The 12,765-nt window shown below is 41.8% G+C and overlaps 1 protein-coding gene across 7 annotated transcripts in view; it reads right to left on the bottom strand.

The window, feature by feature from the left end:
- Positions 1-12,765, bottom strand: part of GRIA3 (glutamate ionotropic receptor AMPA type subunit 3) — a 146,382-nt gene that overhangs the window by 44,402 nt on the left and 89,215 nt on the right. For 6 of the 7 annotated variants that reach the window (XR_015276569.1, XM_086851176.1, XM_086851175.1 and 3 more), the window contains exons 8-10: positions 11,100-11,204; positions 9,696-9,803; positions 8,324-8,530 (exon numbers count right to left, since the gene is read on the bottom strand). Coding sequence is in view for 6 of the 7 variants with exons in the window: in XM_086851176.1 (XP_086707302.1) it covers positions 8,324-8,530; positions 9,696-9,803; positions 11,100-11,204 (420 nt within the window). In the remaining variant the exon portion in view is untranslated. The remainder of the gene's footprint in view (positions 1-8,323; positions 8,531-9,695; positions 9,804-11,099; positions 11,205-12,765) is intronic. The other variant, XM_086851179.1, reaches the window with a different exon arrangement.

The raw sequence follows: 12,765 nt of genomic DNA on the forward strand, positions 1-12,765 counted from the left end.
TGCACAAGTTCACTGCTTGGAATAATCTGATAAAACCATGCCTGTGTGCATGTAAGGAAGTCACTTGGAAATCATGGCCCTGGGTGCCCCCTCTGACAGCTCTGCTCAGCCCCTTTTGACAGTCATGTGTGGGACACTGCCTTTCCCCTTGAGTGGCCCTTTCCTCAAGGAGAAAGCCTCAGCTGATTTGTGGTCACTTACTGCAAAAATCTAGCTGAATGTAGCTTGAATTTTAAAATTGAAAATGCCCTTGGATGCCTGGATGTTTACTGGCTTTGCAGATGAATGTGTTCATCACCTAAGTAATGGACAGACTGGAGGGGAAGATATGGGTAGAGTGAGGTACCATCTTCAGAAGATGTTGGAACTTGTTCACTGAGGAATTCCCCCAAAACGTATGTTTCTCTTATTGATGCCTTAAGTTTTAGCTTTCATATTTTCAGATTACACTGCTTAGGTGTATAGATCTGAGCTTCATATTAAGTGTTAGTGAGCTCTCTTCCCAGAGTAGGTAGACAAAACAATTCCTTTTCCAGCTTGAGACCAAGGACAACTGTTACAAGTTTCAGGCCCAAAAGCATAAGCAGTAGACTGAAGAGAGAAAACAAGAAGGATGGGACTTCATAGTCCAAAGCTGTAATTGGACAATTAACCTCAATATGCAAATGGACTAAAACTTTTAAAGGTGTGAAACTTCGTGACTGGTTAGGCATTTTTGTGACCATTTTGGGTCCATCTTGGGTGTAGCCCTGGCCAGGCTCTTATACTGCCCAAGGGGTATATTTTAAGGCCTTTTAATATATACTTTAATATATAATATAATATATAATATAATATATAATATAATATATATAATATATACTTTATCCTTCAACTGTCTAGTCTCTGTTCTAGGTCAGCCTTCTCAAGGCATCATTATTAGCTGCTGCTTGTTGAGTTAAACACTATATATCTGCAGTCAGGGTGAGATTCACAAGGAACATCAGTTTAATCAGAATCCACAGCCAGCTGGAAGACCTTAGTCTTAGTTCTGACCATGCCACTGTACTTCTTGTTGAACTAATGAGGTACTTACAAATTAATTGTTATTAGAGCAAGCTTAATGGATCAGGACCCCTGCGGAGACTTAGCAATGGCTCCATGTGAAACTTGGGTAGAATGCAGGTTCCCGCCAGCCACTTCTGCACATGGGCTGCCAGCCTTGGAACACCCCATGCTTTTCAGCTGTAAAAGCATGTTGTTTCTGGAGCATTTTCATGGACTTGGAGAACTTTAATTCTCCCAAAGTAATATTTTAATTGTTAAAGTAGACATGGTGGAACTGTTTCTAAAGTGCTGATGCAGCATGCAATAAGGTCTGTATCTCCTTCAAGCCCAGATGAGTTCATGCAGGATGTTCCTGTGGGGGGATGAATCTGATGCTGAAGCACAGACAAATCACTTGTTAATGCCCTGTTACCCATGTTCAAATCATACAATACAGTTTTCTTTGTAAATAATTTCAAACTGCATTTTAATATTAAATGGGATACAAATACTAATTTTCTCATACATTTCAGTCTTCCTGCTTTCCAACCATCCCTACCAAAGGCATTCACTGTATTGGAAACACCAAAAACCACCTTCATCCCTTAGTGAACATGGCAGGAAATGGTTTCTGCGAAGTGAACAAGCATGTGTTCACACACAGGGTCTTGGGAAACCAGGGCACTGAGAGTGGACCAGCTACAATCTAACACCCAAGTCTGGTTGGTCACTACTTCCCTGAATATTAGCTGCACTAGGGAGGTTAAAAACAGTTCTCTCTTTGCTTATTTATTTAGAGATACAGTATTAGAAATGGAGAGCTCTAAGCACCCTAAAGGATCATTAATAACTGCAGCACTGTTGAGAAATTCCCTCCCTGTTATGGCTGCAGATAAGCAGAACCCATACAAATTGAGCTCGATTAAAAAGAACACAACCACAAACATGCCCTTCTTCGTACAGAACTGGAGAGGGGTTTAAGAACCTCAACAACTGAGCTTGCTAATCACTCATGACTAATGGTGTTTCAAACATCATCTTCACTGCATTTGAGCTGGGTGAGAAATGTCATGGATTCCTCTGAGGCTTGATCTGTCTTTGCCTACTAGTGTGGGAGGGATGGATTTAGAGAGGACAGGCAGCACAGAGGCTCTGCCCACTCTGCTCTAAGATGACACCAGGGAGCTGCAAACCTTGACTATTAGGGGAGGGATAAAAAAAAATAGCAAATGGAAATATCCTTCTACATGAAGAATGAAAAATGATAAGATGTTCCACCTCTGTAATCCAAAAGGAGGAACAAGATTCATCTGCTTACAGACCTACTGATGACTGTACCAAATTCAAAGCTATGCACTAGAGACAGCGAGAGATTTGGGCTATGCTGCTGCCTGCACATGCTTTGGGTCACTCCTGCTCGCAGAAATGAATACCTCCTTTGCTCGAGGGTTGGTTTTCAAGAAGTGGGTCAGGACTGCAGACATTTGTGTGATGGGACACCAGGTAGCACCCCAGCTCTGTGCAGACTGAAGCAGAGGGACACTGATTGACTTCCATTGGCAGCCAAACCTCTGGGCACCCCAGAAGTCCTGGATGCAGGTACACAGGGACACCAGAAGAGACAGCACTGCAATGGTGACTGTCCCTGAGCATGTTTTAACATTTCTCAGTGCAGTCTGAGGTTTCGAGGTACCAGAAAAGAGTGTCAGATAGAGCAACACATCACCTGTGGTATCAGCTGGTAAGAGCTACCTTTGTAAAGGCAGTCTAATATCCCCAAGGATATTCAGGTTGTATTGAAAGGCCAGGTCATGGGGGCAATGTGGTTTTAACACATTAGCTCACACTTATTTAAAGCCAACAGGTCATATCTGACTAGCAACATGCTGCATTGAAGTCTTAATGTGCCCTAGCTGAGCACTGTAAAAAGATATTAAGGTGTTAAAATGGCAGTTGGCCCTGTCTGCTACAGTTTGTCAAAGTTAAATCCATTTGTGATTTCTGTGGATGCCCACAGCTCATTCTGACACACTCCTGCTATTCACAGATGGAGACATAAAGAGTACATCTGCTTTTGGGGCTGTGGACATACGTGTGCTTCCTCTGCCTGTGCCTGGACTCAGGTCAGCCAAAGCCCAGGACCATAGCAGTGTGGCTCTGTGCCAGGGCTGTGAACCTGTTCCTCACCATAGCTCAGCCTGGTCAGGGACCCCACATCTGTCCATGTGTACAGGATGAGGGTCTGTCTGAGCTGCAGTACAGGCCTTTGGGGACCTGTACCTGGGCATCCCTGCTGCAGAAACCAGGAGTCAGGAGCAAAGGACGAGCTTCTCCCACTCATGGCACAGTCAGGCTCTGCCACAGACTAAGAGCATGTGGGAGGTTTTAAGGAAAAGTAGGAATAGAATTAGTCTGCCTCTCTGCTATGATTCAAAGGCTTTATGTGCCATCTTTAGTATTTCTACATGCTGCTGGTAGAGCCAGAGAGGCCAGCACCACACGAGGCTGGTTAGTCTGCTAAAGGCAGGGAGATGTGTCGGCAGTCCCACTCTGACAGACTGCGGAGGCTGCTGTGTTCTGGGGACTGCCTGTCCTTTACATCCCTGCTTCATTCCTTTGTGCTATTTTACATATTGAGAGGCTTGTTTTAACCTGAGCAGACTTTTAAAGGCTGTAAGGTCTAGCTGCTCTTTTCATTCCCAAAGCATTTGTAGTTACAATTAAGATCTGTGTTAAAACTACTGTCAATTAGCCTCAGTGCTGTGAAAAGCATCAGACCCAGGGAGGGATGGCTTCCCCTGGCTGAACAGGGAAGGAAGAACAGCAGCCTGCTTTAAAAAGGGAAGAAGAAATAAAAGCCTACAGAAAGAGGCTGACCCCACAGAAGAGAAAAGACAACTGTCTAGTGCTTAGCAGCTGGTGGGTACAAAGCCCCGAGCACAGGGGCCGAGGGAGGTGCTGCTGCTCCTCAGCCCCAGCCAAGGGCACGTCCTCAGCCCATGGGTCACTGCAGGACAGCACTTGCCTGACTGGATTGCTCTGCTGCTTAGATTTAAATAGTGATTCAGTCTCCTGGACTGAGAATGATTTAGCTACTTCCCTTCTCAAATGTCCAACAAAAATGCTTTACTTATTTTCTATTTTTATTCTGTTGAAAGTTTCCAATATGGTTTGGAAATTTCTCTTAGTTTAAAAAAATAACTGCTTGAAGGGGTATATGGTAGGATGAGGATGGTAGGTTATTTTGACACTATCAGAGTGAAAGAACAAAATTAAGTTTTTTTTCAGCCTGAACTGACACTTTTTGATTTATGAAAAACCAAATACTTTTCTTTTTATGCCCAATTTCATTATTAATTAGTATTATAATTATCATTATTACTACTACTACTACTATTACCATCACTAACATTTAAAAATTGCTAGCAAACCACAAAGCTCTGTTATTTCCTCTCCATCAAGACTGCTGGGTTCTCCTGCCTGAAGCAAAGGAGTTTGGGAATATCTGCTCAGGCAGAATTCCCTGCCTCTGGGACTGCCATCCCTCTGCAACCAGGTGCATTGGTATAGCCCCTGGCAAAGCCAAAGGAAAGGCCCAAGGGGGACAGCTGAGATTGTCCTTGACTTCAGGGACCTTACAGTACAGCAGACTTTTATGCCCTCCAACCAGACCTGATGTGATATGAGACAGGGGAGGCAGAATTTTTAATGGGAAACATTTTAGTGTGTAAATGGCGATGTGTAACTCCTGGGACTGCTCCAGCTGGCCTAGCTAATGCTGACCTCCAGTGAATCTTACACTCCAGACCTGCAGCACAGTGACACATCACCCCTGTTGCTTTGGGTACAGCTCAGTGCACAGAGCCCCCTCCCCTCCAATGCAGTGGTCTGGAGGCTGCCTTTTCTCCCCTGACTTTGTGCTGCATTCCATAGGAAGCAAGAGCAATAGCAACAATGAACTGGCACAACCCAAACATTAAATACAGTTAATTAGGGTTTTAACATTAAAATGACAAGCCATTAATTTTCTATGACTGTCCTAAGAGCAATTTTAGAAGAGCTGCATGCATGGGGCTATGCAAAAAAGGGCTCAGTATTCAAAAAGCCAGCTGAGATGCCCCAGCAGTGCCAGGTGGTGGCAAGGAGGCTGCTGGGTCAGGAATATGCTGTATTTGACAAATGACTAGTCACTGGTTATCACTTGAGACAAATGCAATCTAGAGTATTGTGTTTCTGCCACAGCTCAGCTCAGCTGCTGGATAACTGGTACAAAACCAATCAGGACCCTTTTATCCTACTAAGTCTATCTTCCACAGATGCTAACAAAGGTACTTAAAATCTAATCTGTCTCTTGTCTTCCCAAAATGGAATCCAGAGGAGCCAAATTTGAGTCATTTTGCTGACAAGATTCACAGGGGCATTACGGTAACATAGTTTTAGTTCCCTAATAGAGTTTTAAGCCCGTGAGAGATATAAGAAAGTCAGCACGTAAATGAGGCGCTTGCTCCAAATAATTAGCACTTCTATTAGTGCTCCAAATAAATAGCACTTTCTCATCTTCCAAGGGCTTAGTGCACATTCTTATCAGTGTGGTACACAGCCCCCTCTCAACGGATGGAGAAAGAGGCCAAGGGTATTTCACGATGTTTGCAAATAGAGCTGGGAAAAGGTCGGGAGGGCTGGTGGGGTTTGTACTCAGAGTTCAGGGGCTATTTTCCCTGCTTACAGAAAGCCAGGTGGATTTCCATGCAGCTTGCAAGCTCAGTTCAGCTGGGTAGTTTGAGGAGCTGGCTCAGCAGTGCGGGGCTGGAAGCATTAACCTGGGTCTGCACTCAATCCTCACGGGACACATCTGACCTTTGAATAATTGAGCATTGCAGTGGGGAGGCTTCAGGAACAGAGCTCACAGCATGAGTACAGGAACTGTTGGGGGTCAGGGAGGGAAACATTCCTCAATTTTTCATTAGCAAGAAAACATAGATGAAAACTGCTCAGAATACAAAGGAACTGACCTTTTTGCAGGGGAAAATGAAAATAGTGGGGTGGTTTTGGGTTTGTCTTAAGGAATGGTCTGTGGTGCCTGTAGGGCTGGCTTTGCTGGTGTGGAAAGGTCACAAGTGTGGTTAGGGCTGATTGATGCTAAGGAGGCAAAGCTCTCTGAGTTACGCTGATCCCAAGAGGCTGTGGAAAAGGCAACTGCAGCCAACCTGCTTATCACACATTGGTTTGGGTTGGAAAGGACCTTTAAAGATCATCTAGTTCAAACTCCCTGCAGTAAGTAGGGACATTTTCCACTAGATCAGAGTGTTTAGAGCCCTGGCCAGCTTCACCTTCAATGTATCCAGGGATGGAAACACTGCCTCTCTGGGCAACCTGGCCCATGTCCTCAGCACCCTCACAATGAAGAATTTCTTCCTAATATCTAATCTGAATCTACCTTCATTCAGTTTAAAGCCATTCCCCCTTGTCTTATCACTACACGACCCTCTCTCTCCACCTATCTTGTAGCCCCTTTAGGTGTTGGAAGGTGCTCTAAGGTCTCTTTGGAACCTTCATTTCACCAGGCTGAAGAGTCTCAAGTCTCTCAGCCTTTCCTCACAGGACAGGTGCTTTGCACTTTTGAGGCTCTTTATGCAGGTGGATGTGGTATGGCACAGCAGCTGCACAGACTAATCTTACTGGGCTCAAGACACAAAAACCATAGCCCACATCACACCTTTCCTCCCCTAGTGTAGACAGTCCCTATGCTCTGACTGCTACCAGCAATTTCAGGTTCTCTTTTGCCATGCTTTTTCCACGTGGTATGGTTATTTTTTAAGTGAATGAACAAGTTACATTGCTTGTCTCTTTCAAGTACATCAAAAGGACCCAATTATAGCTGATACTCTTGGCAGTTCTTGAACCATACACAGAGCAACTGAGGGTACAGGCTTCCAGTGCAGTGTAATTTGCTTGGAACTAAACTAAACCTTTGCTTCAGAGGTTCTCAGTGGACTTGTGTTCTCTAAGAGAGCGAACATCAGTTTCCCAAATTGCACAACTGAGGCATAGGGAGTTCAGAAGATTTGCATAATGTCAAACCTCAGAGCAACAGGGAAGCAAAGAAGTAATCCAAGGGTCCAGAACCGTGTTTAGTCTGTAATCAGTAGATATCCCTCCCTGCCATAATACAATACAACAAAAATATTGTTATTTCTATAAAACATTTTCAAGTTGAACAGACTACCAATTACACAATAAGGCACGAGGACTGACTGCTCCAGAGTAAGAAAACTTGTGAAAATCTAGCAATTACTTAAAAAAGACTGATTCATTTGAAAAGAATTATCTCACCAAACATTTTGCAAGAATGATGATGCATTATCCCAAGGAAATTTTGAGGTGACTTTTAGAAATTACACTCAGCCACAGAACAAAAGGAGGCAATTGAAATATGCGCTTCTGCTCAGATATTTTTAATAAAGGAAAGCTTGTTAAAAATAAACTGCAAAAAAGATTTGGGCGGAATCACAAATCATCTCATTAGCATTTGAGGAAAAAAAAGGATGAAATATCAGCTTGAGAAGTCTTTTCTGCAAAGCCAATTTTCTCCCCCTTCCATCTGGTTTATCTGTATTCCAAAATTCTCATTTTCAAAGAAGTTTCTAAAATGGCAGTTCCGGACTGTTTTTGTTCTTACTAAACAAAGTGATGTACACCCAATATAGAAATATAAAAGAGGAATGCAGTGAATTAGCTTTTATTTTTTAATTTTTTTTTTATTTTTTATTTTTTTGTCTGACAGTTGATTTTTGAAGCCAAACCCAGTGTTTAAAGAGAAAAAAACCATATGGGTGATTTCACACCTGCATTGCTTCTTACCCTCAAAAGCAACCATGGAGTTAAATAGGTCTGGTCAAACACAAACCAAGATCAGTGACCCAGCAAGGCTCAGCATTCCAGATCAGACCTTTAATGAGAGGGACACCCCCCAGCACTTAGGAAAAAAGGAGATCTGGCAAATGAAGAAGAAGCATATGAAGAGCAAACTGAAAATTCTGCTGTAAACAAGAATTTGAAATTTGCCCAATGCTACTTCTCAACATTTTGTGGACTCTGATTTGGAGAACAGCAGTAAAAAAAGTGACAGTTTCCTGCAATGAAACAATTAGAAAAGTAGACTATAAAAAGGGCAATACAAAGAAATATTTAGATTTTTAAAGGCAGTATTCAAGTAGATGATTTTATTTTGAAGTTAATTAACTTAGAGCATAAATTTTTATAAAGAACATTAAAATGAAGGTTAAGAGAAACTTACCCCATAGACCAGTTCACCCACCATGCCATTCCATATCTTAGTCTCAGGGTCCCTAGCTCCATATTTCCCATCTCCAACAATTGACAGTTTGTATTTTATTCCAACATGTTTTGCTATTTCAGAAGCTAAGTCTACACAATATCCTTCATATCTCTCATTCCCTTCTAGTTGTTCATGGTTTTTCTTATACATTACATATGGTGATTCCTTTGAAACAAAAGTAAAGATCAAAAATCTATGAATGTAAAATACAGCTGTAAACCACACAAAATGAGAGTTCTTATTATCCTTTATATTATTGGCAATTATTTACAATATTTCCTGCTTTGGTACAGAAATTAGAAACACAGATTTCTGCAGTATAAAATTCCTTGGCTGATCTTACATCCACACATCCTATTGACTATTCCTAGTAAGGAGCCATTGACGACAACAGAACTTTGTTAAAAAGTTACACTTCTCTTTGCAGAATTAGGCCTGATTAGACAGTCAAGTAGCATCATTGTAGCAAAAATTCAAGTTTTAGCATTTAAAGACTGACATATCCTACACCTGTTCCATCACCACAATTTCCTAAGGCCCCAGTGGCCAAGAATGGCGCTCTGATGGAGATATTTTCAAAGGAGCCGAAGGGAAGCTAGGTTGAAATTCTCAGCAGCATTTTTTGTCACTGAATTCCCTTAGCCTTCTTGGAATATTCTAGTTGAAATGCAGATTATATCTAAATCCATAGAAGTATAAAATACAATGCTTCAGGAAACAGCATAAAATTGACTCATGCTTAGTAGAATTGTAAAAGTCGCAAAAGTCACAACAAATGCTGTACAGAGCAGGTCTGTAGAGGCGTTGGGACTGACACATGTGCTGCTGCTTGTGACACACAGGAAGAGCTTTGCTCCTTTGGAATTGCACAGGTAAAAGCTGCTTTTCAGCCAGTGCTAGAGCAGTTCCAGTTCTCTACAGGCTTCATTGTGCCACCCTTACTCAGTCCACAGGGGTTGAGTTTACAGGAGCTGTACCTGAGTGAGGGGTGCAAGATTTGACTCTACAACAGAAAGGCCAATCTCTGTGCCCATTTACACACATGCATAATAACTTCACTTATATGAGGCACTTAATCGAATTCAAGTGTCTGGGAAGCAGCAAAGCACAATGGTGACCTCAGTGAGTTCCTCCTGTGAGCAGACATATATAAGTTAGCAGGGTCAAGCCCTCAGAGCATCTCTGGAAGATATTGAACTTTCCAGTCACTTGAATTCACACAAGTATTCAACAGTATTCAGCATCTGCCTCCTGACAAAGCATCTAACACACCTCAGGAGTCACATGCTTTGTTTCCTAAACACAAACATACTAAGAACGTAAAACTTACCAAGATGGTAGTTACTACTATAGTTCTGTTCTCCACAGATGAAGTGTCATTAGAGGGCAGCTGATCTAATGCTGGTACATATCTTTCATATTCATTCCAATAACCAGCCTATAAAAATGGAGATTGTTACCTCATTACATCCCTTTACAAGGACTTGTACCTGAACTTGTAAGAGCAACTGTCAAAACATATGGTTTTGTAATATTTCTCACTCACTGTTTCTGTCATTAAGGGACTACGTTAGCTTTACATCCATTTCCTTAAAGAAAAAATGTTCTCAAGCCCAAGAGCAAATCAGTACAAGCCAAATCTAAGTGAAAATACATATTCAATTCTCCCTATGTCAATTCACATTAGTATGGTGCCTGTGGAATAAATTCCCATATATCCACAGCATAAGAACATACCACAGACAAGAAAATAAACTGCAGAGCATTCTGAGTAAAATTCTCTGATTTTGTGATTTTTATCCAATACAGCCCCAGCAGACCTGAGCTGGCTTTAGAGCAGATGCATAGACATTAGCAATGCAGGCACAGCTGCATTATCTCGAGTATGGAACACAAAACCTTCTGTGAACATGAGGTGACTTTATCAGCTGGCTGGTGCTGACCTTTGGCTGCATCACTAGGCTATCACAAAAGCTTTTGTATTTTTGCACAACAGAGAAGGAACACTGTTCTCTGCATTGTACACCTCCCTGAGACACTGGCCCATGTTTAGAGGCATTTAGTTATCAAATGTGCAGAAATGTTTAAGGAGTCTCAGTGGTGATCAAGCAGGTTAAGAACCCATCTCCAGGTGAAATCAGGGGATTTAAGATACTCACCTACACACATTCTTCTCAGTACTTTTGTGACCCTGTCTACCTAATTATTTTTGAACATCTGCATTAAACTTCTTTTATAACACCAATCTAGGAAACTATTCCACTTATGATCTATATTTTATTTAGGAGACAAGAGAATTAATATGAAATTTTAATTAAACCCAAGCTTATTTTCTTTTAATTTTAGAAGGTTTCACTGGTTCCAGCTTCACTATGGCTCCAAAGCCGTATATGGAGATGGACGGAAAGATGGAGAGGAATTTAGAAAATAGGACTAAGCACAGGACTATGACAGCAGGTATCATACTTGGCAGTGAAAAAGCTCCAGAAGGGTTTTATGGGAAAACGTTGTGTTTGAAGCTGACATGGAAACCAGTGAAGATGTTAAGCAGGGTGAGTGGTTTAGTCCAGAAACTGAATATAACAAGGTTCCTGGGATAGGGAAGACAGCATGAAGGGGGCACTCCTCAGGACCCTGCTATTATATTGCATCTCTGGTATTTTTCAGTTTAATTGGTTTGATGGAATAAATATTTGTGAAGGTGTGAAATCTGGATCCATGTCTTGAAACTCACCTTCCGTGATCCAGCAGCTTTCATTTCATACACATCAATTGTGTAATTTGTTCTCCGCCCATAGGTGTCGAACTGGATGTTCCCTGTCATTCCTTGAACTTGCACCTTGAGGGAATAAGCAGAAAAATATTTTAATAAAAGATTCACTTTCTTTTTTATCTATGTAAGAGACTTTCACTGCTTCTGACACAGCTAGTTGTACTGTTCAAAACAACCCCAGTGCCCATTCTCTGAGCTCCAGCTGTACGTATTTGTTAGCACTCGGCTGATGACTTGCTGACAGAGTGAGCTGTATTTAAGTGAAATTAGCCCTGCATATATGTTAACTGTAAGAAAGACTGATTCTGCCATGCTTGGTTCATGCTGGGTTCACTGGCACAGAATGGAGCATCAGCGAGGAACAAGCAACAATTAGTGCAGTTAAACCCCTCACAACATGGCACAGAGTGATCTGCAGTACAGACCAGAATGGCGTATCATTGCTCACTCTGGGAAGTACTTTATTTTAAGATCAGTCCTAGTGTAGGAGAAAGGAACGAATGTCTTCTCTGAATGAGCAGACAATTGCCTCTACTGGTTATGGAGTTTTGGTCTCAGTCAGGATGGATGGGCGTACAGACAGTAAATCATTACCATTACCTACTCACATGAATCATCTGAAAGGGAAGTATAAAGCACTTTGTCTCAAAAAAAGCGCCTTTCTTATTTCCCTGTATGAAAGGATGAGGTATTTTCATTTATCACATATCAACTCTGACAAGCTGTCATCTCAGGCAGAAAAGTAACAGTTGCAAACTTCAGTAGGGGCAAATTCGCTTTAATATTTAGCAAAAACTGCAGAAGTTACAGGAAGAGGTTATGCTAGACTAGTCAAAGGCAAACTGTTCAGGGGTGGTGACTGATCTCCTGTTCACTGTTTAGAGATGAAGTGTGAGGCTATATAAAACAAAAATTACATGGACTTCAAATTATCCTCAAATTCATTCAAATTTGAATATCCTCAAATTATTATTATTCACACTGACATATAGGGAATTCCCTTTTATTGGTAAGTGGATTCAAACCTTCTTTAAAATTGTTTTTATGATTATGGGGGCTGGAAAAAATCTGAGGTTTTCCTATCTCCAGAAAGCAAGAGAGATGAATTGCACTTTGAAAACCATATTGACCCCAAGAGGTCTTATCAACTGTGGACTGAGCAAATGTATTTGTAGGGTAGTTGACACATAAGTTGCAACCAGATGTGAGTTGCTGAGCCCGCCTTTGGCATTTACTGGAAGCTGTCTGGCTACTTTAGCACAGCAGTAACTGGGTGTCTCACAGAGCTTGTTACACTGGCTCCATCCTGATGCCCATTGAGACATAAGCTTCATGCACTGGACATCACTTTGTGCACCTTTTGGCTTCCAATTTAATTTGTTTCTATCTTTGGTGGGGAAACTCAGCACTTTGTAAAGGTGTCTGAGTGCCTGGCTGCACTGAGGCAGGAAGGCTTGCCAGGACTCAAACACTTTTGGTGGCAGCGTGTGGAGGCAATCGCAGAGTCATTGTTTATGTGTCCAAACATGTTCAGGTAAACTGTCTGCCACTGACTTGATGTATTAGAACCAGCTTCAGAAACAAAATTTTCAAGGCTGTTGGAAAGAAGTTTCAAATAATGCCTAGC

The sequence above is a fragment of the Cyanistes caeruleus genome, chromosome 14 (assembly GCF_971803275.1).
Source record: "Cyanistes caeruleus chromosome 14, bCyaCae1.hap1.1, whole genome shotgun sequence".
In the NCBI taxonomy this organism is placed as follows: domain Eukaryota; kingdom Metazoa; phylum Chordata; class Aves; order Passeriformes; family Paridae; genus Cyanistes; species Cyanistes caeruleus.